This window comes from Podarcis filfolensis, assembly GCF_964270895.1.
Source record: "Podarcis filfolensis genome assembly, chromosome: 17".
Classification (NCBI taxonomy): Eukaryota; Metazoa; Chordata; class Lepidosauria; order Squamata; family Lacertidae; genus Podarcis; species Podarcis filfolensis.
The window spans coordinates 25,885,822-25,913,310 of NC_139621.1; the positions used below are offsets into that span (position 1 = coordinate 25,885,822).

The 27,489-nt window shown below is 42.9% G+C and overlaps 2 protein-coding genes and 1 long non-coding RNA gene across 7 annotated transcripts in view; 1 reads left to right on the forward strand and 2 right to left on the reverse strand.

The window, feature by feature from the left end:
• SUSD1 (sushi domain containing 1) overlaps window positions 1-10,075 on the reverse strand; it is a gene marked incomplete at its 5' end in the record, with an annotated part of 37,341 nt that extends 27,266 nt beyond the window's left edge. The window contains 4 exons of the mRNA XM_083593178.1: window positions 1,090-1,242; window positions 4,362-4,517; window positions 6,799-6,930; window positions 9,781-10,075. Coding sequence (XP_083449304.1) covers window positions 1,090-1,242; window positions 4,362-4,517; window positions 6,799-6,930; window positions 9,781-10,075 — 736 coding nt within the window. The remainder of the gene's footprint in view (window positions 1-1,089; window positions 1,243-4,361; window positions 4,518-6,798; window positions 6,931-9,780) is intronic.
• LOC310753141 overlaps window positions 1-27,489 on the forward strand; it is a 249,930-nt gene that overhangs the window by 183,748 nt on the left and 38,693 nt on the right. The window lies entirely within an intron of this gene.
• The window catches only part of PTBP3 (polypyrimidine tract binding protein 3), a 46,817-nt gene continuing 40,073 nt past the window's right edge, over window positions 20,746-27,489 (reverse strand). For all 5 annotated transcript variants that reach the window (XM_083593500.1, XM_083593501.1, XM_083593504.1 and 2 more), the window contains one exon: window positions 20,746-26,515. In XM_083593500.1, the coding sequence (XP_083449626.1) occupies window positions 26,383-26,515 (133 nt within the window). In that variant the 3' untranslated portion in view covers window positions 20,746-26,382. The remainder of the gene's footprint in view (window positions 26,516-27,489) is intronic.

A 27,489-nucleotide genomic window follows, 5' to 3' on the forward strand; every position in this document is an offset into this window, starting at 1 on the left:
AGCGGAAAAAATTAATTACTGAAATAAATAAATGCATTGCTGCATTTATTCATTTTATGCACTACTGCTTTGTTTTTGTAAGACACTGTGAGTTATATGAGGAAAAGTGGGGGTATAAAATACTTTAAACAACACACCTCTACCATTCAGTGTTTTGCTTTTTACGTTAGTAAAAAAATGGAATCTTACTTTCACTATGAGTAATAATTCAATCGCCTAATACTTGCAATGTAAAATGAAGCATTTTCAGTAACGTAGTAACTATTAAAGAGCTGGTCAAAACTGATAACAAAATGATACCAAGGTTTACCATCAGCATAGCTCTGTCTTAAGGGAAGGGATTTATCATGCAAGGTAAGGTAAAGGTAAAGGACCCCTGGATGGTTAAGTCCAGTCAAAGGCAACTATGGGGTTGCGGCGCTCATCTTGCTTTCAGGCCAAGGGAGCCGCCATTTGTCCACAGACAGCTTTCCGGGTCATGTGGCCAGCATGACTAAACTGCATCTGGCGCAACAGAACACTGTGATGGAAACCAGAGTGCACGGAAACACCATTTACCTTCCCGCTGCAGTGGTACCTATTTATCTACTTGCACTGGTATGCTTTCAAACTGTTAGGTTGGCAGGTGCTGGGACAGAGCAAAGGAGCTCACCGCATTGTGCGGATTCAAACAGCCGACCTTCCGATCGGCAAACCCAAGAAGCTCAGTGGTTTAGACCACAATGCCACCCGCATTCCTATTTATCATGTAAGCTGCAATCTTATGCCTATGAACCTGGGAGTAAGTCCCACTAAACACTGTGGGAAAATGTTCGCAAACCAGAACACTTAATTTTCAGCTTTGCAGTGTTTGGGAGCTGATTTGTTCGACAACTAAGCCATTCAGGAACCAAGGTACCACTGTACTAGGGATTCAACCTTGGAATTGAGTGCTTGTCAATCCTCCCGGTGCCTCATCAGCTAGAATACTGGAAGATGGGTTTACCACTTACTGCACAATTGGGCAGAGCATACAGACATGTTTTCCCTTGTATTTCAATACCTAAAGGGGCCTAAAACTGTACTCCTTTTAAAAATACAAGCGTTCACCTTTGCACGAAGTATTTGCTGTACGCGAATGAAATGGTTCCACTCCATTTTCTGTTCGGTATCCTTCAATACAGTAGCACTCATAGCTTCCTAATGTATTCACACATCGTCCTCCAAGGCCACAGATGCCTGAGATTCCACATTCATCAAGATCTAGAAAATGTAATACAATTGTGACCGTCTTTTTATGAAGACTGCTTCAAATATTTTGAACCCATTGGTAGGCAAGAGCCAACATGCAGCAACAATTATTGTGTAGAGCTCACCTAGCACCAAGTTGCCCCACTGAAATTAATGGACCTAACTTAGCCATGTTCATTCATTTCAGTGGGCCTTCTCTGAGCAACTACCACACATAGTGCTTTAAACTATAACATACATGAAAATGACTGGTCAGGGGGCTGACCATTTTCATACATGAAAATGACTGGTCAGGGGGCTTTCAACAGTGAGGGAAACAAGGAAAGAAAGGGGAGAAATGAAGAGGGAAGTATAACTGGGGTGTGTGAATATGGACTAAGGGTGGAATCCAGTGTTGTGATATTATGACTGTTCTGTGAACACAAGCATTGCAATTTGCCCGACCGAACAAACCCCCATCCCTTCCAGCTGCTGTGGGGTTTCTGCTGATCAGCGGCAGAGCATATGCCCATGCTGCCCAGGGCAGGCACACTCCCAAAGGGGGAGGGACACGGAGGGTGCCCTCCCAGGCATGGGATAGCAGCTCAGGTGCACAGAGTGCCCATAGGGGCGGAGCGAGCCGCCAATGGCAGACATTCGGTGCACCACCCGCCCGCGACTCCCAAGCCTCCCCCAGCTGTCAAAATGAAGGGGGAAGGGGGGATGCAGCCGGCAAAGCGGCGCAGCTCCCTCCCTTCCCCTGACGGCTCAGGGTAGGCTGGGAGTCGTGGGAAATGTCACCCACCTCAGCGAAGACACCCAGGGTGATCTGTCCCCACTGCACCCCCCTTCCTCCACCCCTGCTCCTGATGCCCCCAGAGCCAATTCTGGAGGTTCAGGGGGGAGAAGCCCCACTGCCCAAGCAGAAATACTTGTGTCTCATTAGGGGAATCCTGCCCTTAGTTTCAAATGATAAGAGGACTATGGAATTAAGCCAAAGACTTGTTGGAAGAAATGAGGGGAAAATCCCACCCAGAGAAGAATGACAGATTAAGTTGATGGATTATGCCGAAATGGCTAAAATGACCGGAAGAATCAGAAATCAGGAAGACCAAAATCTTAATAAGGAATGGGGGGAATTTATAATTTATCATAAAAACCATTGTAAACAGCTAAAATCGTCAGTAGGTTTAGAATAACACTTGTAGTTTAATGGTGAATTTTGGCCATAATGGAGATGTGAAAGATTTTGGATTATCATAAAAGATGCAGGAGGAAATGATTAACAATAGGACCCACAAAGGGGAGGAGGGAAGTCCAGGAGATTCCTTGGAATCTTGCTTTTATGTTGTATGTTGGATATGTGACTGTAAAATGTTAATCTGGAAAACCAAATAAATAAATAAATGAGAAAAAGAGGAGGATGGCAGTAAGCAAGTATTTGGAGAAGGGGGTGCAAGGGGGAAAGGGCAGGGCTATTTAAGAGAGCAGGGGACTTTTAGGTCGCTGAAATTGGAAATATCAACAGATCAGAGACATGTCAATAGATAAGACTGGGGCAAGCTCACGCCAAAGTTTCAAAGGTAAGGGCAAACAGTTAACACTGGGCATGGAAGGGGATGGAAAGCCAGTAAAGAGATCTGAGGAAAGGCGTCAGCTGGACTTAGATCAGGAAATCTTGGACTCAAGTTCTACACCTGTCAGTGGCGGAGCAAGCCGATTGGGCACATGGGGCGGCGTGCGTGGGGGGGGGCCAGCCACCCGAGGAGCAGGGCCAGCTCCGAGTCTGCCTGCCTCCTCCCACTCAGCCATCCTACAGCTGAGGGGGAGAGGGAGGGCAGACCGTTTGGGGCAGCGTGGAGCCTGCGGGCACCCAAGCCACCGCATCACTCCCAGGAGAGACGTGTGGCTCAGGTGCGCTGAGTGCCACCCGGCATTTTGTCACCCCGCTCAGTGGCGACACCCGGGACGATCTGCCCCCACCGTACCCCCTTCCTCCGCCCCGGTTCTACCCCTGCCACTGATTTGCTATGTGCCCTTCAAGAAGTTAGTCTCTGATATCTGCACACGTACATATTGCAGCACTGAAGCAATTTTCCCACATGGAAAGTAACAACCATGCGCTTGCATACACAAGACCTCAGATATCAGAGTACAAAACACAAAAGCTATCTTATCAGCTGTGGGAGAAAACAGGTGCAAAATACGTAGAACAGTAAGCCTGGACTTGGACTATGATGAAGAGGGGCTGGGGTGATCTGTCAGACCAGCAGCACGAGAATGCCAGCCTTGAATTGGGGCCTCCAGAGTCCATAAGGGCTCATGCAGACTCCCGCTTGGTCCTGCCACTTTCTCCTGTAGAAATCTGATCTTTACTGCTGGACCGGAGCAAACATCAACTGGATTTCCTGTAGATTGACGTTTGCTCCGATTTAGCACGAAAGAGCTGGTTTTCCCAGGGAAAGCAAGTGGGGAAAACAGAAGGTTTGTCCACACTTCCAGTTATCCTGTGCCTTAGAAAGCATGGATCTGAACAGTTTCCCATTTGTCTCGTGAAAAAACACTAACATAGCACATTTGATGTGATTTAGATGTATATATTGCAACAAATTCAAAGCTTTACCTGGAAATTATTTTTACGGGGAAACTTGTAAATCTATTGCAGACTCAGATATTCCCTTCCCTGAACATTAATTAGGTTTTGGAGGTGGGGGAATGAAGGCTTCTCTAAATCAGTTAAAAATAATAATAACTACAACTTTTATTTTAGATTTGACTGGTATATATTTTAGTTGTCAGCTTAATCAGCATGATAGTCATTCCTGTATCTTATTAATTTTATGAAACAATGCATTTCTAAAAATGAAATACTTTCTGCCAAAAATATATAGCAGAAAATTCCCCCTCTCCTACATAACTATGTGGAAATATGGGTTTGATCTTCCTCAATTACAGCTCCCAGCAATTTTGAAAATGAAAAGTGTCAATTTAGACATGCTCAAGTAGTGGAAAGGACATACATTAAAGAGGGAAACAGCTTTAGATGAAAACTAAAACTGTGTGTGTGTGTGTGTGTGTGTGTGTGTGTGTTCTAAAAAGAACATAAAGGAAAACAGTAAAAATTCCTTATGACTTGTTGCTGCTGTACTTACCTATACATTTTGTGCCATCATTGGGAATGAATATCTTGTTTTTACTGGAAGCCTGGAAGCCTTCTAGACAAATGCAATAAAAGCTTCCTTGTGTATTGTGGCATGAAGCATGCTCTCCACAAATCTTGCTTGCCCCAATATCACATTCGTTTTTGTCTGACAAAACATTAATTTTTTTTTGCAGAGGTTAAAGCAAACCATTAAATATCAGCATTATTCTCTAATTATTTTCTACCATTTAAAAAGAGAATTTGTTTTTGTTTTTTTTAATTATTAAGTTTTCCACAATTATACTACATAACAGAACAGATAACACAAAAAGGAAGGGGGGGGGAAGTGCATCAAAAAAGAAAACAGTACAATAAGCATCTTATCCACCACCATAAAAGAGATAAACAATAAGAGCGAACTTAATCCTTTAAAAGCCCATACTTATTTACATATTGGTTGACTTCCTCCATTCCCTCCCTTCTGAATTTCCTTGTGTCTGTATGTAACAGCTTTCCAATATCATTCTTAAACCAAAATATTTCCAGTTATTATCTAGCTTATTCACTTTTCTTACTTTCTAAACCCCATTTATTTAGTAAATCCTATTTTAATCCTAGGCCTATTTGGTACTTTCAAGTGATTTCTATTTTTTTATATTAGAATATTTATTCAAATAGTCTTTAAATTTCTTCCAATCTTCTTGGTATTCCTCTTCTTTCTGGTCGTGGATTCTTCCAGTCAGGTCAGCTAGCTCCGAAAAATCCATCATCTTCATCTGCCAATCTTCCACAGTTGGTAATTCTTGAATTTTCCAGTTCTTAGCTAGTAAAATTCGAGCAGCCGTCGTGGCATACAAAAATAATTTAACATCTTTCTTGGGCAATTCCAGACCTGTTATCCCAAGAAGAAAGGCCTCTGGTTTCTTAATAAATGTATATCTCAACATTTTTTCCAATTCATTATAAATCTTCTCCCAGAAGTCTTTCACCTTGGGGCAGGTCCACCACATATGAAAAAAGGTGCCTTCTTTTTCTTTACATTTCCAGCAAAGATTATCACTTTGCTAAATCTTTGCTAGTTTTACTGGGGTTAAGTACCACCTATACATCATTAAAAAGAGAATTTGTTAAAAGAGAATTGATTCCATCAGAGGCGTAGCAAGGTCAGGGGGTACCCGGTGCGGAATTTTTTTTGTCACACACACCCACACCACATCGACGGCTCAGGGTAGTCTTGGGAAGAAGACTATTTCAGCCGTACTCAGCATAGACCCAGTGAAATTAATGAACATTACTAACCAAAGTCCATTGGTCTCAGTGGGTCTATTCTAAGTAGAACTTAGATGTATGCAACCCATTGATCAGATAATTCACCCAATTTACTGTGAGCCCCTGTGGGGGTCCTATCTGCAGGGCCAGATTTAGGTTTGATGAGGCCCTAAGCTACTGAAGGTAATGGGGCCCTTAATATGTCCAGCTGTCCTTTGTCAACAACAAACTGTCGCTGTTTTTTGTGTTGAATGTATGCTATATGGACCTAATTTATGGACCTAATAGGTATCGAAAGCCATTTGCACATAACAAAATAGGTATTTTATCAAAGCAATTGTTGAACTGAAATACAATTAAGAAGAAGTATATGGTGAAATAATTATTAAGCTCTAACTGTATGTAGGTTTTTTTTATTTGTTTCTTATCTTATATTTTGGAAATGTACATCGAGGTTTTTTTCCTTTAAATTTTTTGGAGGGCCCCAAGAGAATGGGGCCCTAAGCTATAGCTTGTTTATCTTATAGTAAATCTGTGCCTATCTGTGAAGACAACCTAGCATGCCAGGGTAGTGCTGGTGGGGCAAGCATCCCATCTCACAAAACCTGCCTTGCCACACTCTAACATCCTATATCTATACAGTGGACACTCGGGTTGCGAACATGATCCGTGCGGGAGGCATGTTCGCAACCCACAGCATTGGCAACCTGCGACCCACGTGTCTGCACACAGGCGGTTCGCGATTTGGCGCTTCTGCACATGTGCAAGAGCTGAAACCCGGAAGTAACCTGTTCCGGTACCTCCAGGTTCGACGCGATGCGCAACCCAAATCACACAACCCGAAGCGTCTGTAACCCGAGGTATGACTGTATAGGTTTATGTTCTAGTAGGTGTGTCTATCTCTTTAAGGGAACAAACTTTCACAGAGAAGAAGCGGAGCAAACTGAAAGTTGCAAGCTACGATTCATGAGGTTCAGTTTGTTCAGTAAAGGCATATTATTAATATCTGGAGTATATCTGAGCAGTTCTGCATGAGCAGCAGTATGTCACACCATTCACCCCTGGAGGCCTTTGCGTTATTATAACAAATCCTAAATTATAACAGTTCAATTGTTATTCAACATATGCCTTTGTGAAGTTGCAAGAAATCACACACCAGCTTGCAAATGTCCACCTACCTTGACAGTAAGTCCTCCCATTGCCCACAAATCCATAATTACAGGTGCAGACGTTTTTGCCATCTCGCTGCTGGCATGTGGCATTAGCATGGCAAGTGGCGCACACATCAGAAGGTAAAGCACTTGTGGCATCTATAAAAATAAAGCACTGTGAATTAGGACTGGTAATTACCTAGCAATGCACTGAACAACAAACATTTGGGGCATTTTCAGCCTCCCAATGAATCACACTCAAGTGTAACAGCAATGCAGGTATACAAGATAATGTTAGTTCTCATACCAGCACCATATGCTCCTAGAGCCAAGGAGCAGAGAAGCAAGGCAGACATAATGACACAAGCCTTCTTCTATCCAGATAACAGGCCTGGATGGGCTCATTCCCACAAAAAGCTAAGGATTAATAATTACTGCAATGCGTTATACGTAGGGCTGCCTCTGAAGATGGTTTGGAAACTTCAGCTGGTGCAGAATTCAGTGGCCCACCGGAGCAAGACGGTTTGAGCATATTACACCGATTCTGGTCCAACTGCACTGGCTACCAATTAGTTTCCAGGCCCAATTCAAAGTGCTGGTTTTGACCTATAAAGCCTTAAACGGCTCAGGGCCACAATAGCTCAAGGACCACCTCTTTCCATATGAACCTACCCAGACCCTGAGATTGTCTTCTGAGGCCCTTCTTCATGTGCCTCTTCCTCAAGAGGTTCGGAGGGTGGCAACATGAGAACAGGCCTTCTCTGCAGTGGCTCCCCGTCTGTGGAATGCTCTCCCCAGGGAAGTTCGCCTGGTGCCTTCATTATACACCTTTAGGTGCCAGGCAAATACATTCCTTTCTAACCAGGCCTTTGGTTGACTTGATCAATATCCTATACCCTTTTAAAATGTGGCTCTTTGGGGGGGGATATTATTGGGTTATTGTTTTTATTTTTATTTTATATATTCTGATCTGTTTTGTAAACTGCCCTGAGACCTCCAAGTATAGGGCGGTATATAAATTTTAATACAGTGGTACCTCAGTTTACAAACTTAATCCTTTCCGGAAGTCCGTTCTTAAACCGAAACCGTTCTTAAACCGAGGTGCGCTTTCCCTAATGAGGCTTCCCGCAGCCGGTGCCCTTCCATCATTCAGCTTCTGTTCTTAGACCAAGGTAAAGTTCTCAAACCAAGACACTATTTCCGGTTTTGTAGAGTTTGTAAACCAAATTGTTCTTAAACCGGACTGTTCTTAAACTGAGGTACCACTGTAATAATTAATTAATTAATTAATATCAACTGGAATTCTTACTAGAATTCTACAGAGTGTTGGGAAGAAGGAAATCTGAACCACCAAAGAGGTAGCCTGATTGTGGCAACAAGAACTCCTGGATTATTTTGTATGTTTTTTTAACATTGTCAGATGTTTGTTATACTTTATTTTTAACTGTATTGTTTTATTCACTGATGTGTTTGTTGCTTTGGGCTCCTTTGGAAGCAAGGGCAACATATGAATTTAAATAATACCTGCTCCAAAGCAGGGCAATCCACAGTCCAGTTACAACACTGAGTCTTGGCCTAAGCTTCTTGCCCTCATCTCTGGCACTGTGCTGCTGCCAGCCTGGGAGCAAAACTACCAAACACAGGCATGGGGACTGGAAAAAAAAAGTTGGCCAGTACTCTTTGAGGATTACTCTGTTGGCCCCAAGTAACTCTTGGTTTCGGAGCAGCAATTTTCAGGGTCACGGCAAGGGAGGAAATGGTTAGCATCTTGAACAACACCAACTGTGATCCCAATAATTATTAGTCTACCCACCATGAGTGGTTACTATTTGTATTTTTAAGGAAAGTGAAGGCTAAATGCAGACATTAACCCAAATGTTCCATAACATGCAAATACATTTTAAAGAAAATACTGAGCACTGTTATTTGATGTGATGAAAATTTTACTCAGAATGCTAAAAATGCACAGCTGAGCGCTCAAAACAAAACCTGGAAGCGGGCAACCCCCCTGCAGACATGTGGGCGGTTTTCAGGAGAACTGCTATTTATACATTTGTACGCATTAGCAGCTTAAAACGAGGCAAGCTTGTCCGTCCGTTCCTCCATCATATTTACATATTACTGTACACACCAGAGATGGGGCAGATATGTCTTCACCTGGTGTGCATTAAACCTGTTTTATTTCCCTGGTTCTCCCCACCCCAGACCCCCCCCAAAAAACCACCCCTTTTCGTGAAAGCTGTCGCCATCTGTGCACATGCAAGGGCTGTCTTCGACACACACCCACACACCCCTCGTGGATCAAATTTCCAAACCCAATGGAAGCTGCTTGGAGGAGAAATGCAACAAACAGGCATCTTTCTCCAGGAACAACAGGATAGATATGGATCATGGCACATGTCCTGCACACAGCGCTTCCAACAGGGGAGCATGCCAGAGCCAGAGTATGCACAGCCACTAAAGGTGCAAATTTGAAGAAAATAGGAGGAGGGGGGCATTGGCATAACCAGGATTTATTTGGGGGGGGAGGCTTTATGTTGGGGGGGGGCAGAACCAAGTTATCTGTGATGCAATTGGTCAGTTAGTTAAGTATTTTAATTGATGGGGGGGTAGGTAATCCCTGCACCATATAATTTATCACATGCACATCGTCTGGATGGCAATGCGCATCAACTTGGGGGGGTTGACCCCCTCAAAAAAAAATGGGGGGGGGGCGAAGGGAACTCGACTGCTATGGCAGCCAACACAGAATCACACAACTCATAGGAACAACAATTGCTTTTCGGTGCTACCCCCCCCCCCATCCTCGAGCTTAAAGCTTCTTTTTAAAGGTGGGCTAGAGAAAAGTTAAAGCAAGCAAGCTGGAAACGCGTCCTTCTTCTGCACTTTTTCCACGGTGGTTGGAGCGCAGCTGCGCCTCCGCGCGCGCTCTCCTCTGCACATGGCCAGAGGCACTCTTGCTCCAGCAGAGATCCACGCTGCGCGCGCTAATTTCTCCCTTTAGCTTACCCGGGTCCGCCTCTCCTCCTGAAGGGGATGAGAGGAGCAGCAGGAGGCGAAGGAGCAGGAGCGACGGAGGCGGAGGTGGTGGCTGCCGTCGCGTCTCCGCCGCCGGGCTCATGGCGCCTCCAAGGTCCGCCTTTCCGCGCCTCCCCGCAGCTCTGAGGCCCCGGAGGGTGAAGGGCGCCTCGGGCTCGCTCTCCACGCCCCCTCGGCCGCCAAGCGGCGAGCGGAGGGCTCCTGCCCGAAGCCTCGCTTCCCGCCCGCGGAGGCGGCTTCGCCTACTGTTTTGGTCCCCACCCATAGGTGCCAACTCCCTGGGGTGCCCGAGCAAAATTCCCCAGAAAGGGGCAGGGCACCCACAAATTTCGGTGCCAGGGCCATGGGCAGCAGCCAGGATTTTTTTTTGGGGGGGGGCGCAGAACCTCAGTTTGCTATGTATTTTTATTTATTTTTATTTATTTGGGGGGAGGGCAGCTGCCCACCTTCCCTTGGCAACGCCCATGGCCAGGTGTAACAGCAACAACTTTTAAGCTCATGTCATGATGACTAAGCCCAACTCTGAACTATGTTTCTGGCTTTGTTTCGACATTTGGGGTTTCAGTCCTGAGCTATTATTCCTTGAATATTGCCTATCTTCTTTCCATATGCCACCCTTGCTGCGGTCTCTGTTTGAAACACACAAGTGGCCGTACTGATAAGAATTATTTGTGGCTTTACGAAACGGTGGCTATTTTCAGCTAGCAGCCAAAATGGTGATTCTTTGTTTCTGTAAATCCCCTTATTCTTCCTGTTCAAACTGAAAAGTCGTATTTTCTAAATGGAATATGTACGGTAGTTACAGTCTGAAAAAAGCATCTGAAAAATCCAGTCGCAATCTTCAAAAAATACCTGTATTTTTTCATAGCAGGACAGCTAACAAGTATAATTTAGGTCAGGATAACAGCACAGAGTTTAAAAACAAAGCCTTTTCCAGTGTCACCTCTCTCACCTAATTAAAACCAGCAGTGGGCGAGCTCTGAAGCAAAATAGCTGTAAATCAATTGTTTGCTTCCTTTTGGCTTCTTTCTTGTAAGCCATCCCAATAACTTTATGTTATGGGGTTGCAAACAAATGTCACAAGTAAATGAAAATCTGCTTATGGCTACCTGATGAGCCCAAATTATAAGAATAGTATAGACAGAGATAGTTATTTGGAAGCTACAATGTTTGAGATCACAAGGGCTGCACAGCGTTATAATTTGTCACACACTTCAGTGTGTTTTGCAATGCTTGCAGCGGGAAACATGGTCAGGAAGCGAGAACCTCACATTTTGGAAGTTGTTGCAACAGCATTTCAGTCGATTCCTTGGTCATATGCTACCCTGCACATGGGATTTTAAGAAGGGAAACCAAAAGGTCTGTTGCAACGTGTTACCGAGCTGTACTGTGCAATTCTAACCATGCCTGCTCAGAAGTGTGATAGGAATTTTATGGTCTTAAATATATGGTAATGTTCATAAGTGTACCAACCAAGCACATACCTGTACATAGATCAGCACAGGAAGGCCAACCTGGAACCATTTTGATTCCTAAACTGACCAAATCTTTTCTCTGCAAGGTCAAAATGGAAAAGGCTCCCCATTGTCTTTTCCTTCACAAATCCTGTCTTAAGGGTATGTCTGTGTTTGAATAGGGTGTGAGCCTGTGACATGGCCCAGGAACTAAGTATTTATCATTACAAAAGACTGGCCAGGCTCCGCAGGCAATCCAATCAAGTAACCTGCCAGACAGGAGATAAACAAGGACAGGAGAAAAACAATATTAAAATTTCTGTTTCAGACTGGCTTTTCTGTGATGTAGGTGTGATGTATCTGAGGGGTGGTCTTAGGTTACACCCCTTCTGTGATGTATGTATGATGTTTCTGGGGGTGGTCTTGACCTACAGGGTGGCAGTTTCAAAAATCTTTATAAGGCCTTGCACACCCTTTTTCGAGGTCCCTCCTCTCTACTGCGGGTGAGGGGAGCACCCTGTTGCAACAGATCAATAAAAGCCAAGCCTACAGGCTGCTGTTTTGCTCCAAATTATCCTGGTTGGTGTCTTTGTTTTTTGTCCAAGGAGGCCCTCAGATTTTTCCATTAACAGAAGTAAGTCCGGATGAATTCAGTGGTGGGGTGTATTCCCCAGAAAGGCGGGTTAGGATTGCAGCTGTAGTCTTTCAAAGCATAACTGAGTTCCCATTTTCACAATCAGTTCCCAGTGTAGTAGACTAGCTAGCTGTTGTTTGGTTGGTTGGTTGGTTGGTTGGTTGGTTGGTTGGTTGGCTGGCTGGCTGGCTTGCTTGCGTGCTTTTTTTATGGGGCAGGCATGTAAAAGCAAGTGTGACCAAACCACAAAAGTTAGCAGGGTGAGAACTGCAGTTCTTATGGCTGCCCTCCAGAAGACTTTCCCATTAAGCTTTTCTACACAAATTTAAATCATTTGTATCATTCAGTTTTCAGCATGATACACAGTGAAAGTGAAAATAAGCAAATACTTTATCAAAATCAAACAACAAATTTTGGGAAGGTCAGGGGAACACAAAAACCTTTCGGGACCACAGAATCACAAGTAGGGGCCTGTAGAAGTGATCAGCAATTAAAAATAATATTACAAAACGAAAAACGGAGACAGTCGTGAAAATGGGCTTGATGTTAGAAAATAGGTCGCAAGTTAGAAGCGATTTACTTTCCCATCAAGCTACTGTATTTTCTTTTGTCCTGAGAAGTATTACAAGGTTCAACTGCCTTGCATTAGAAGTACACCAGCAGTTTATGCTTTCAACAAGCTCTTCAATTCTTTCAAGCATAAATATAGACAGCAAATACAGCAAATAAATATGAAGGACTTTTATGGCTTTGGTAGCAGGTTTTATATATATATATAATGAAAGTTGCCCTTCAGTAACCTGGAAGTAAGCTCAGTGAATATGGATTACCCATTCAAAATGCAACTTGCATTTATTGTTATATGCTCTGTTGGTTGCCTGCTGACCAGCTGAGATGAGAGTTGATGGAATTTGATGGAGGGCTGCCTATTCGTGCCTCGCATGGGGAGCAAACACTGTCCTTCTGGCCTATTTGCAAATTTGCAGATTAATTAACAATTCCTCCTGTTTCTCCCATTAGATGACAGGGCAAGCATAAGCAATAAAGTGGGACTGAAAAATAGCTGGCCAGACCAGGGTTCTCTAATTCTCATCAAAACGCTTCAGTGGTTATTGTGCCACCTAAGTGTTTTTCTTGTAATAACACTCACTGCGAAGAAAACATGCTATCACTCAAGTCTGATGGTGTGGGCAGTGCCTCTTAAGTTCATATTTCTTGTGATTCCTCACCCACAGAAGCGTAAAATACACAAACAGAACAAGAAAACCAACACATGTGAACATAGCTACCACTATAGAAGTATAGGGACGGGAAGGCTGTGATGTAAATTTAATATACATTGGTACCTCCGGTTGTGGACGGGATCCGTTCTGGAGGTCCGGTCGGATCCTGAGGTTTCTGCAACCTGAGGACATGCAGAAGCGATCTACTGCTTCTGCGTGCACGGCGAAACCCGGTAAAATACTTCTGGGTTTGCCGTGTATGCATCCCGAAGTTTATGTAACCAGAGGGTTTTTTTCATGATTTTTTTTAATATTTTTGATGGATTCCCCCCTCCCCCCCAAAAGTGGTGTATAAATTTTACGAAATAGGTATTATAAAATAATATTTCACAGGTGCACTCATGCAGACACAGTGTTTGTAACAGTGTGGCGCTGAATTCCATCCTACATTTCATCAGTCCAATTGCATGTGCTGTTTATTCCTTATACATATCCAGATGTAGAATAATAGTGACCTTTGTGGGGAAAGGAAATGGTCCCCCTGAAATATTAATTGAATTCAGCACACACTCCTTATGTTTAGATAATTTATAGTATCCCCTCAAGAGACTATACTCTTCTATGAGATGTGGATTCATCTGCAGTGAAAACGTTTGCCACTTGAATGAGAAGGCAAATTTGCCACTAGAGCATACAACCTTGTTTTTTGTGTTAAAAACCTTTTAACCCAAATACATACCCTTCCCTAGACTGATAAACACGGCTGAAGGTTAAAAGCAGGGCTCTTCATGATCTTACCAAAAGACGGCAAGTATATGGATTGAAAAGTAGAGTATGAGCAAAGAAATTCATAAAGACTTACAGAAAATATGTTTCTTTCCTCTTTGCAATAGACCACCTATCTACATTGCAGGAAAAAAGATTTGCAGCTTATATATTATATGTCTTGTTACAAACTTCACTGTGGTAGCATATCCCCAAAGTGCGGATGACAATAATTTGTATAACATTCTTTAACTTCTATAAATTATGTGTTTATGCACACTCATAGGTTATGATGGTGCTAGAGAAGTACCTGTATGCTGTTATTTGCTGCATGCTTGCTTTGTGTTTTATTAGCTAAAACGAAGGCTTCAACGTCTATGTTCATGCAGTGTAATAGTGAGAATGAGTGGGCCTCTTAAGTATGGCCTATATGCTGTTTTTCATCAAAGCCTTTTCTTTACTTAAGAATATTTCTGAGGTCTGCCTCATGGCAGAATTCACCCCCTGGTTTCTGCAACTTGGATAAAACCCCTTAAGGGTGGTTATATGTGATTCAAGGACCCGCCACCCACTTGAGGATATGAAAGAGACATGGACACGGTATATTAGGTTAATGGGCTAAGAAAAGGCCACAACTTTATTGATTACAGCATATGAGAGGTATTGGCTTAGGCATTGGATAAAACAACAAAGCGTGACTCCACCCCCTCAGGGAGGGATGAGTCTATCAAGGGTTAACCACTAGTGGGAGGAGACTGTTGATGCAAATACAACTGAAAGCTCCCCCTGATGTCACCGGGGGGTCGTGCCATGGCCCTAGCCACCAGCAAGGGCATTGGACAGGATCCACGATCGCCGGATTCCTTTACCGGAATACCCATAAAGTGGAGGGGTAGGTGATGGCCACACCCTGCCCTCCAATACAAAAACATATCCCAATGCCTAACCACCAATACCAAAAGTTGTGATGATTTGCTATGAGGTAGGCGAAAAACCAAGTGGCCGGTGCCAATTTGCCAGTTGGGTAAAAATTCCTACCAGACCCCTTGGCCAACCAAGGTGACCAACCGCAGGTCCATAGTAATGTCAAGAACCAAGCACTGAACTAAAGGGAGGGTGGGTGGGTGATCCGACAAAAGCCAGCAGTGCAATGGATGGGGAGCGCTGCCGTGGCTGTGTTTGAGTGGCGAAACTCCACCCCCAAGCCTCCACCTGATTGGTTGGCCACCCGGGGGCATGGCGCGGCAGCCAGGACGGCTGGGCAGGGGCCGAAACGCCCCCTGCCAACGCGGGAAACGGGTCCCCCTCACAACTCCTCCCCTCTGCAAGGAGGAGAGGCTATGTGACAACTTACGTAAGTCAGTTTGGCTCCTGTGTCCATTAACAAGGGGGAGCTTCACCTGCATTTATCTTTTGTGCATGGCAAAATCAGAGACGGCAGAAATAAAACTGGAAGAGGATTAATAGCGGAGATAGATCAGGACTTCATAGCTCATTGACATCAGAATACGTCACAATACATATGCAAATTGGCCTGATACACTACACACACATGCACACATGTTTGTGCGCACACACACACACACACACACACACACACACACCAGACTAGGGATTGTTTTGCTGCAGAAATTTTGTTTTACTCTAGCATGCATACTGCTTAGGAATAAGGGGACCCTGCAGTTTATTATCGCCTCCCGTTATCCCACCATTTATTTATTTTTTGTCCACTTAGGCCAGCTCAGGAATAGGAATGTGCTTTCTGGGCAACACTGATTCATCTGGGACTCCCCCATACTTGTCGGCTAGCTGTACTCACATTCTTATCTGCAGCTGCCACTGCCTGTATATGAGCCAGCCAGTGGGTTGTTAGTGCAAAAGGGGGTGTTGCTGCTGTGAGTGGTGGATGCATGCAATATCACAACTTAATTTTCCTTAAGAGCACAGAAGTGGGCCCTGGCACATAACTGGAAACTACTGCCTTAAGGGATGTTTTGTTGTGCTGACAACAAAAGGACTTTCTCGCAAGTTATGCAGCTTCTACATGACCATTGCCTAACATGCAGGTTTCTTTTCAAAACAGGATGCTGTTACTAAATCACTGCAGCTACAGCCAGGAACCCAACACAACTACATTTGCACCATAGTGCAGTTAGTTTTTTTCACAGCCGGCCTCACTGTAACTTCCATTTTGTCAGCAGAATGCAAGAGATCAGCCGCTGGAAACGGCATGCTGTAGCAAGAATACAGGGGCCCGACATTTCTTCCCCCCACCCTTGTATTTTCCTCACCGAGCCTGCGCATTGACCCAAAGTTACCCACTGAGCTCCGTGGCTGGTAGTCCAAGCGGGAGATAACCAGAGCATGCACCACTCTGGCGAGGCAGTCCGCAGGCAGATAGGGTCTCAGCCTGCGTATCAGATGGAGCTGGTAAACAGCTGCCCTGGACACAAAATTGACCTGTGCCTCCATGGACAGCTGTGAGTCCAGAATGACTCCCAGGCTGTGCACCTAGTCCTTGAGGGGCACAGTTACCCCATTCAGGACCAGGGAGTCCTCCACACCCGCCTGCCTCCTGTCCCCCCAAAACAGTACTTCTGTCTTGTCAGGATTCAACCTCAATCTGTTAGCCGCCATTCATCCTCCAACCACCTCCAGGCACTCACACAGGACCTTCACCACCTTCACTGGTTCTGATTTGAAAGAGAGGTAGAGCTGGGTATCATCTGCATATTGATGGACACCCAGCCCATTAATACTTTCCTGGGCCACCAGCCAGGAGCTGCTGACAGCATCCTGACACCCCCTCAATCCTGTTAAGAAGATGATGCCTCTGTGCTCCCGAATATCACTTGCCGAGGGTCAGTCACAAGGACGACTCATGTCCTGCTTGTGGCATCCGGCTGGCCACTGTGAGAACAGAATGCAAACCGAGATGGGCCTGTGGTCTGATGATCTTATGAAATGACTGCTTATCAATACACTGGCCACAGCATCAAACTTCAGATGTTCATCGCTGTAGGTAGGGTGGGAGAGTTTGAAGATAAAGCAGAAGGCATGGTTTGAAACTGTTGAGAACAGAGATAATGAAGTAGGCACAGCCACTGTTTCCTATTGATGTTTTCCCCCAGTGCGCCCCAGCCTAGCAGTTGAAGACACAGTCAAATGGAAAATTCACACGGCTGTGAATAAAGCTGAAGCGTGTGGTGGGGGAGATGTTCACCAAAACAATGAGGACTGAGAGTGTTCAATTGACATATAATGCTGACTGTTATGGGGAGAAAAACAGAAACGTGGGTTAGAGAAGGAAAAGAGGAGGGCAGTGGAAGAAGACACGCAGAAACAAAAAGTGTAGAAACTAGGGCACATCATGTTTCACACTGAGAAGCTATTTTAAAATGTACCCAGGAACAGCACAATGAGCTGCCCATATACATCAGTGGAGAAATACTGTACAATGTTTTAATGTAGCGGGGATAGAATACAGCACTCTCCACAGCAACCCAAACTCCTGAAATGGGGAATCTTCATCCACTTAAAACAAGCCAGTGATTACTGAGCATTCTCGCAGGGCATAGAATAATGGCTGGTGGAACGGGGGAAGAAAGAATGAAGCCCCAACAGCACTTTTCGCTGCAACATTCTGTTACAGGGCCCCATGAGCTTTAAAAGCAGAGTGGCATAGAATCGCCTTGCATTCAAGAGTCTCAGGAAGAGAATCTGCAGCTTCCAACTAATCCCAAGCCACTCCAGCAACTTCCACATCCAAAAGGCCTGGTGTGGGCCACAAATGAATATAAAGAGAATGTGGAGGTTACGTTCTGGGGAAAGTGCACAAAGTCACAATCGCATATAGTCAAAACACACTGGGTGCAACGGCATGTGGGGTTGCCTAAGTCCCCACCCCCAAGATGTCCTCCCAAGTGTGCGAATCTGAATGCGCCCAAGTTAATGCACATTAAGTCATTGGTCTACTACAGTATAGGGATTTCAAAATGTTGCTAGACAAATCAGCTGCACTTCCCAGAGGACTGCGTGGCCACCCACTCCCCACCGGGGGTGGGGGACTTTGTCCCCCGTTGCCTGGGGGATCCCAGCCACGTCAGAGCCCAGCCAGCCAATCCGCTGGCTGGGGGGGAGGTGTGGCCGGAGCCGTTTAAATGGAGGAGTGAGCCAGAGGACTTCCTCTTTGGCTCGCTTCCTCAATCACCCACCCTCCCTCCCTATTTTGTAGGTTAGGCAATGGCCTTGCTATGGACTTCGGTTGGTCGCCTTGGTTGTCTGAGGGGCCTGGTAGGAATTTTTCCACTTGGCAAATTGGCACTGGCCACTTGGTTTGCACCTACCTCGTAGCAATCATCACAACTTTGTTAGGGTTGCAGTTAGGCATTGTTTGACCTTGTGTGGGGGAGGGGAGGTGTGGCCATCATTGCCCCTCCATGTTTAAGGGTATTCCGTTAAAGGAATCCGGGGGTGTTGATCTAGTCTGAAGCCCAGCTGAGGGCTAGGGCCTTGACACGACCCCGACGGGAACACCAGGGGGAGCTTGAGTTGGTTCGCATCGACAGGGCTCCCCCTTACTGGACTTCCTGCACAATGGGCAGGAGTCAGATATAGTCGGGTCCAATCAATGCCTAAGCCAATACCGCTCACATTCTGTAATTTCAATAAAGTTGTGGCCAAAATTTGCCCAATAACATAAACCTAGTATCTGTGTCCTTGTGTAGTTATTTCCAATGAGGGGGTGGCTGCGGGGTCCCGACACGCAATAGTTAGCAAGCACCCCTTGGTTTCCCTTGGTTCTTAAGGTGACTTGGTTTCTCAAGGATCATTTTCAGGTGGTGATGCTGAGGCGAACCTAGTTAGAGACAGGGCAATTGGCATTCTGTGTCCCTCAGGGTTTAAGGTTCTCACCTATGATGCTTTTAGGTCAACAGCATGACAACACACAGCTCTGTTTCTTCTTTTCATCCAGTGCCAGAGAAGTTGCAGATATCCTGAACGGGTGCCTCAAGGTGATAAATGGGCTGGATAAGGACTCATAAATTTACAAATAAACCAGACAAGACAGAAGTTTCCCATGATCAGGAAGATGGACTAGAGATTCAACTTGCTTTGGGTGGGGTGGCAGTGCCTCTGAAGAAGTGGAGAATTCCTAGGGGGTGCCAGGGGCCAGGTGTGTCTTTGCATTGTTCAGGCTGGTGTGATAGTTGTGCCCGTTCCAGAGGTCTGGCTCAACTAGAACAAAACATGTTCTAGCACCATCTAGACTGGATTCGTGCAATGTACTTTCCAGTGATGTTAGCAGCTGATTACCCCATGGGCTCACAGAACACCTGCCCTACAATGCCTGCACCAATTACCAGTTTCTTCCCGGGAATAATTTGAAGTGTTTTTGTACATTGTAAAGCCCTACCTGGCTCGGTTACAGGGTGTTGCTTCCTATATCAACTTGCCCACTTATTCGTATCTTGCAGGAATGCCCTTTTTGGTATCCTGCCAGCTGTGGAAAAGTACAGTTGCTTGGGACAAGAAATACAGCCTTCCTGGTGGTTGTACCAGTATTACAGAATGCCATACCTCAGGAGGCAAAGATGGCTCCATCTTTTGAGTGTTTGACAAAAGGTTGCCAGAGCAAAGTTTTTGCAAGCCAGTGAAAGGCAGAGTTATTGACAGTGGAAAACTATTTGTGATGTGTTGTGCTTCTTCCCGCTGAGTTTGGTGATATTATACTTTTTATTTGCAGTTTTACATAATGTGAGCTAACATGTAATTCATGCATCTTAGAAAGGTGGGAGTATGTAGTTTTTTTAAATAAAAAAAATCTATTAAATAAATGTTTAGATTAAATAAGAGGCACAAATAAGGTAGTGCAATTCCTTAAGCATCTCAACAAGGCTCAACTTTAAAGCTAAGGCCCAGGGGCCGGATCTGGCCCAATCGCCTTCTAAATTTGGACAATCCGGGAATCAGTGTGTTTTTATATGAATAGAATGTGTCCTTTTATTTAAAATGCATCTCTGGGTTTTTTGTGGGGCATAGGAATTCGTTCATTTTTTTCCTTCAAAATATAGTCTGCCCCCCCCCCCAAAGGTCTGAGGGACAGTGGACCAACCCCCTGCTGAAAAAGTTTGCTGACCCCTGCTTTAAAGAGTCATGGCGAGTGGCTCAGCATAAAATGTTGGAAAATTGACTTCTGTAAAATATTGAAGCTGCTCAGTTGTTCGTATTGAGTTATAGCCAATAAAGTAACCACAAATGACTTCTGCTCCTGAAGTAGAATTTCCCCTTCCCATGTGTCCTGCATGCACACACAAATATGCTCCAAGGGTTCCCCTTAAACTTCCAGAGCAGATGGGGGGTATATGAGGGGGAAGGGGAGGAAGTGATTGCCCAAGTGGAAGTCATTCTGCTTACGCAATGCCTTTGTTGGATAGCACTGTTGAAAGACTTGTTTTGCCCGTGCATGAGAAACAAGAGTCAGCCTCTTCTTGTTTCTTTGAAATTATGTGATGTTACTTAAAACATAAGGATGCTCTGTGAAAATGTAGCTTGTCACAGACTTTAAACACAATCTGGAGAGAGCAAGTGCAGATGGCCAATAGAAGAAAGGAACACAAAAGAGAGACAGACATTAGCTTTACAATTAGAGGGGAGGGGGGAACCCAAAGTAATAGACAAGAACGCAGAAAAATTTGAGAGTACAGATGTCATGACATTTATTAAGAGGCATGCTACAACTAGAGTTGTTAGAAAAAGAGTTAAGTATAGATACTCAAGTAATCAAATACACAAAACTTAAAAAGGAATGGAGCATCCGGCAGTGTACAGAAGTTCAAATTAACCATGCACTACGCAGTTAGAAAATAGGTTTCTTTAATATTTCAACTTCTTTGCATTTATAACATCAAGTCATCTCAACAACATGAAATCCTTTCCCCCCTCCAATTGCCACAAGCTGCTTAACAAATGAAAGCTGGTACTGTTGCTTATCAAAATATACAAGATAATTGATGTTTTTTTTTAAATATAAAAACCATTTTATACTTGTTCCCAAAAACCTTTTTTTTTTTGACAGGTAAAAAATGTTGTTATAAATATTTACAGCATTTTCTTGTGTTAGATGAATATTTTTACAAACTTAAAAAGGGATTTGTGAAGACATGAAAAGGGAATGTTTTGACTCTTGTAATTGCGCACCATTCTTTCTCTTAACACAGCACTCTCTTTCCATCAGCCTCTTTCTTGCCTTATGCCATTACATTTGGTTCGCTTTTCTCTTTCTTTTTAAAAAAATCTAATTTCCCATTAAGTAGTCCATTCACCAATAACATTCATATAAAAGGCCACTTTACACCAAGTCTTTCAGGAAAAAAAATCGCTTGAGAAAGAGAGAGAACTGGCAAGATGTCTCAGTGAAACCAGAGCAGACAATCTTTGGTCATTGCAATGAGGTGACAAATCTGATACAACAATTTGCTTGGTCGGCAACTGTATTTTGAGACTGGGATGAGTTGTTTTCAGGAACAGGAGAATGAATTTGGAAAACAGCAAAAAACATAGTCAAAGAGAGATGAATCTAAGTACATCGCTGGTTAGACTTTTCACTATCATTCCTAATACTGCACATAGATCCAAGAATTGAAAATTCTACCAAAGCATGCACTCTTCATTTATAACTGAGGATTTCTGGATACAAGGATCCTCAATATTTAATAATGTCCCAGTTGTAAGCTACTGTGACAAGCATGAGCCACATGCCTAGAGTTGAACATGAATTCCTGTGTGGTGCAACTTGATTCATGTTATAATGGTAGAAAGCAAAGGGATACTAAAGCCAAATGAAACAGTTAGCAATTGACTGCACATATGGATAGTTCATGGGTCATTTGGTGTGTTTTTTTTTTACTATATAAATACACATTTTCTTGAAAACAATAGTATTTATTCTAAAGACTGAAAGAGATAGCAAAAAAATTACACAAGACTACTGAAGGCACATAAACTTTGGTCCCATATTGTTTTCTTCTCCGTAAAAACCCTGAAATTAAATCTTTGAAGTTTTAAATTTCTTCAAATAATTCCTAATCGTTAAGATTTGATTTAAAAATTAAGAACAGTCTCATATACCACAGACAGATAATTGCAAAGACAATTAGGAGTGAGTTTGCTTCAAGAAAATCTCTGTGCGACCTGAACAGTTTTCAGCACAACTGTTTTAAATCTGACCGTTTTGTTCAGAGTTACCAGTCCACAAAAAAAAGTCAAGGCAAATAAAAATGGCTTTAATACAGTAAACTACTCAGCCCCTCTCCTTTGAAAATAGCAGTACATACTATATATAACAGGATGAAGACTGAAAGAGCACATCTCAGGTTTGTCATTCCCAGAAAAAAAGCCCATATCCAGCTGTCTCTCTCTTGGTCATAGTAAAAAGTGTAGCAGTTAGATAGGCTCGTTCACTGTAAAATTCACACGCTCTGCTTTATTTTACAGCAAAAAGATTCCACTGCACAATCTCTCCGTCTGGGAAAAAGAGGTGTCACGTGGACAACTCAAGGCTACATTCGGAGATAGATATAGGCACGACAAGCCCTCAATAAATTCTCCAAGCACAGTAACCGTGCAACTGGTGGGAGACACGAAAGGCAACCAAGTTTGGGGGCAAGGCTTAAAATGAATGTATCTTTGAAGTTCTGTAACTTGCAAAAAGTGTCTGGATGGGCTTAGTTGATTCAATGGTGCAATAAAAAATTTCATTAGAGTATTAAAAGCCCCTCTCCCCAGATTATCGTGGGGCTAAAAAGCAAAGACTGCAAACATGAAGCCTTGTAACTATGCACTCTGGCCTTCCTTAGCCAGTTTTTCCTTCCAGTTTGTATCCAAAAGCTAGCAGCAGTTTGTCTTTCGGTTGTGAAAGCTATAATGGCTTAGCCTCTAGAAGTAAGAATCATAGGCAACTGTAGGTGACTAATCAGTTAAGTAACTTAAAATACCATTTTTAAATCTGGCCTCTCAACACCAAGGAGATTTAGGCTTGTTTATTTTATAAACCACATTGGCTCCTGTGGTGTTACATATCCCTTAATTTGATTTGTTAGCATTTCTTTCTTACAATGAACGAAACTGCAAATCTTCCAATTGAGAAAAATATTTCCTTTGCCCAAAAGGCTAAAAGGGAACCTTTGCTGAGGTTGCATAATGAGCAAAAATATTTAAATGTTATTAAAAGCCAGCATTCTTCAAAGACTTCATTGGCCAAAGCCCTAAACACATATCCCATACTCTACAGGTGACAGAAATGTCTGGCACGCAGGTGACACAAACAGAATTCACTTTGAAAGCAAGGGCCACTCGCAGCTTAAAATGACAACCGCTTTAGGGCGAGAGAAAATTCAGTTGATAATAGGAATGCTAGCAAAGGTCCAAGTAAGTCTGGAAAAGTAAGTTCCTCTGCACGAAACTTCTTGTCAAATATTTTTTCACAAAGGGATGCTAACAACATCCTCTTGAACACCTTAATCTTGCAGGACATTCACTGTAGATCTGCTAAATGGTGACAGAACAGATGCTAGCGTTCTGCAGCAAAAGAATAAAGGGGTCAGAAAGTGAGAAAGTGTCGCCTTTGTGGGTCTAAGTTTCTTTTGCTTTGATGGGGAGGGGGGAAATCAAGCTTAGCTATTGCTGCAAATGGAATTACTGTTTTAAATGCAAACAAAGTGTGTACTGTACTGCCATTTCTCGTATTTGCACCTCATGGAGAAACAATTTCAAAAAGGAAATCAACCACCCAATCATTGAACACACATGCACTACAACCAAGATGATCAATACAGAATATAACATAATTATGACAAGACCACACAGAATATGTTGAGTATATCCAAAATAAAATTCAAAAAAAAAAAAAGTTTGCCAGCATATAAACCGTACGCCCTACAACTCAAAGTAGTCGAGAAATGACTGCTTACAACGACACGTTGGCTAGAAAGGGTATTTTCTAGGGACTAAGTGAAGCTGTCTCTCATGTTAGGATTAACCATTTACTTCTCTGTTAAGCATTATGAAGGTATGTTTCGTTTTTAGATTAGTTAAGTCAATAAATTAAATGCTTGCAATGTGTATTAGCATACATATAGGAAACTTCACACAGCACACATGTGTGTGCGCACACACACACAAACACACACACACACATTCCCCACCCTTGATATTATACATGCTAATGCTCATTCTCAGAACTTGTTTTTCCCCTACTTCAGGTACATTCATCAACTGCAATAACGTCCCCTTTGTAGCAGCATTAAACACATGGTGACCAAGATTAAAAGGTAACTTAGCAAATTATTCTAAAGAGGAGCCATATTGATTGGGGATATAAATCCAAAAAGCTATTTAATTTACACACCTAAATGGGCTGTCATCTTGAACATGCTTACTTGAAGTCATGGTTCCATGGAATGAAGGAGACCCATTTAGGCTGGAATTTGGGACCAATTAAACTGCATTGCTAAAACAAAAGAGGATATTGGTACTCTAGGTGTTTTAAAATGCTATTTTCAAACAGCTGCAAAGCAGTGGTGGACTTTGAATACAGGATCAGTTATTACTGGACGTTAGTCTAGCGTTACACACACTCTTATCGGGTGACAAAATGAACACATTCATTTAATGTCCAAAGGTGATTTATCAGCCAGCTGACACAAATATAGCTATATAAGGTTGCAAAAATGTCTCACTGACTATCCTTTCATCCTACAGTGATGTTATCAAGAAGCTGACATCTCAAAGATAAGTTACCAAGTTACCATTTTAAAAGAAGCTTTCAAACTAGATCTAAAGCTATGGAATTCTTTTTGCTGACCAACAGCCAGTCTTCACAGAGCAATTTGACTTGCTAAAAAAATCCAAAAGCAGAATGAGAGCTACAAATCATTACACTCCATTTCACTTCTTAAGTCTCTGTGCCCATTTTCAACACAATTTAAGGATTAATAACCCTTATACTTGAGAGGAATACCTTACAAAACAATGAAAAATTTCAGTAGACGTAACATCTTGAGACACCTCTAAAAACATTGTATTACAATCATAGAAATAATTTGTGTATGCCTAGATTTCACAAAAAATAGTTAAGATTGCATCTCATCTTGCTCTCCAAAGAGGAGTGAACATTCAGTATTGAAGTTGTGATATTTATGGAGGAAAGCCAGTCCACATTTAGTACAGCAAGCAAGTACTGTTGGGTGAAAAGGAATCCTGAGGCAAAATATTCTCAAAGAGCCAATGGCTCTACAGGTTAGATATCATGCAGAAACTGGAGAACATTCTTTAAAACCCAACAGTGGTGTCACTCAACTGCAACCTCCAAAATATTGTGAGGCCTATAAGGATATGCATTGAGTTATCTTTAGTCCCCCACCACCACCCCTGTACCAAAGCACCAAAAATCTGATTTGACTATTACTTATTAAAACATTTTTTTTTTAAATCACCAAGCGTTTAAAAACTAGGACAAAGGAAAAAAAATCTCACCAAGCCACAATACAGTTTAAAGATACTTCAGATAAAACTCTAACTATTGTATCATTATAAGCACATAATAAGGCACGTAAGAAATTAAGTAAATACACAGTAATTCTGATTTAAGTATTAGAGATTATAGTGGTACAAAAAACCCTTGAGGTTTAATTTTATATTTTTAAACAAGACCTTACCAAAAATAACCTTTCTAAAAATTTGTCAAACCATATGACAGACCTGAATTTTTTTCCTTATGAGTGTAAACATTTTTTTTTCTGAAAGAAATGTACAAAACTTGAAATCAGGACATATTTCTTCTTTCATTTTCTCCAAAATCTTATTACACAGCATTTCATAGTAATAAAAATTAGTGGTCTCTCACACCATGATTCAATACCTAGTTTAAAATTTCACTATGATCACATTAAAATAATGTACCAGTGTCATTTACACAATTTATTTGAAAAAAAATTACCTTGCTCCATGGAAAAAGAAGGCACTGCCTTTCCTCCAATATGTTCAACAGGTACTGATTAAAATTATTAGCTAAGGGGTCAAATAAATCCCCCACAGAACACTCTATGTGCTTAAAATAATCCACTAGATCTATTTGAAAACATTATTTTGATAGTAGTTTAACGGGGCACAGAAATGTTGTGTAACATTGTTTTGGAATAAAAACCAAAAAAAATATGCCTCTGAAATCATTAAAAACAAAAGAGGGGCTTCTACTGAAAATGTTGCGTTATTAAATACTACAGAAGAAAATTTCATGGGGGACTGTTAGCCATTTAAACAGAAGAAGATATGAAAAATCACCCCTTGATTCATTTACTGTGTAAAGTAATACACATGAGCCACACAAGTTTAATGGTTTAAGGACGCAGCGTTGGTTTTGGCTACTCCAGTCTCTTGTCTGAATTTTACTGGTAATTGTGGGTAGAGTCTTAAAAAGGAAAAGGTCACAGAAGTGTCAGATTGTAGATTTGGAGAAGGAAACTCTGAGGTGATGGTTCTCTCCAAGGTCATGATTATGAAGCTCAATAAGAGCCTGGATTGCTTCTTCCACAGAGCCCAACTGGATGAGAGCCATTTTGCGGTCTTTTCTAAAAGTGAAAAGGAAAGTGTCAATCCCAACCACATCTTAAAGAGTTCTTCACTTCCCAAAATCTTAGTGCACTTTTAGAACTAAGTGTCAGGATAATGTCAGCCCCTGGGGACCCAGCTTCCTCCTCCCCTTAGATAAGCAGGACAAAGCGAAGAGTCCCTTACCATTTAAAGAGCCTTTAAAGATCACAGCAAAAGAACAAAGCATTCATTCTCGGAATAAAGGTGTTCCCAATTAAGGATTCCACCCACTTCCCTCCTAGTTACTTCCATCTTGCAAAGTGATCTCGCAACCACCATGCTTTTTGTATAGCCACCTTATCAGGCACGTCCAACTCCCAAGAGAATGTGATTTACAGTGGTACCTCTGGTTGCGAATGGGATCCGTTCCGGAGGCCCGTTTGCAACCTGAAAGGAACACAACCCGCGTCTGTGCGTGCTGCACTTTGCCGCTTCTGCGCATGATGCCATTTTGCGCATCTGCGCATGTGCGAGCCGCGAAACCCAGAAGTAACCCTTTCTGGTACTTCCGGGTCACCACGGGACACAACCTGAAAATGCTCAAGCTGAAGCAAATGTAACATGAGGTATGACTGTAATCACAGTATAAAAATACTGGCTGTGATCTACCCATGGTCGTTGCCAGGCAAAGTTGTTGTGCTTTTTTTGGGGGGGGGAGCCAAAGTTGTTGAGCTTCTTCTTCTTCTTTTAGGGCAGGTAACCCTGTTAAGCTTCTTTTTTGTGGGGGGTGATCGCTAATAATCACGCGATCGAGCATGGACATCTCGCCATCGACCGGTAGATCACGATCGACCTGTTGGACATGCCTGCTCCTCGTGACCTTGGACTGATACGCTGAATACTTTGCAGCAAGAGAGTGTCTGTTAGCTCTCTCTCTCTTCCAGTTCTTCTTCACTTTGCTGTTCACACCCCAGTTCATTTCAACTTTTGTCTTCAGAACTATACCCCTCTG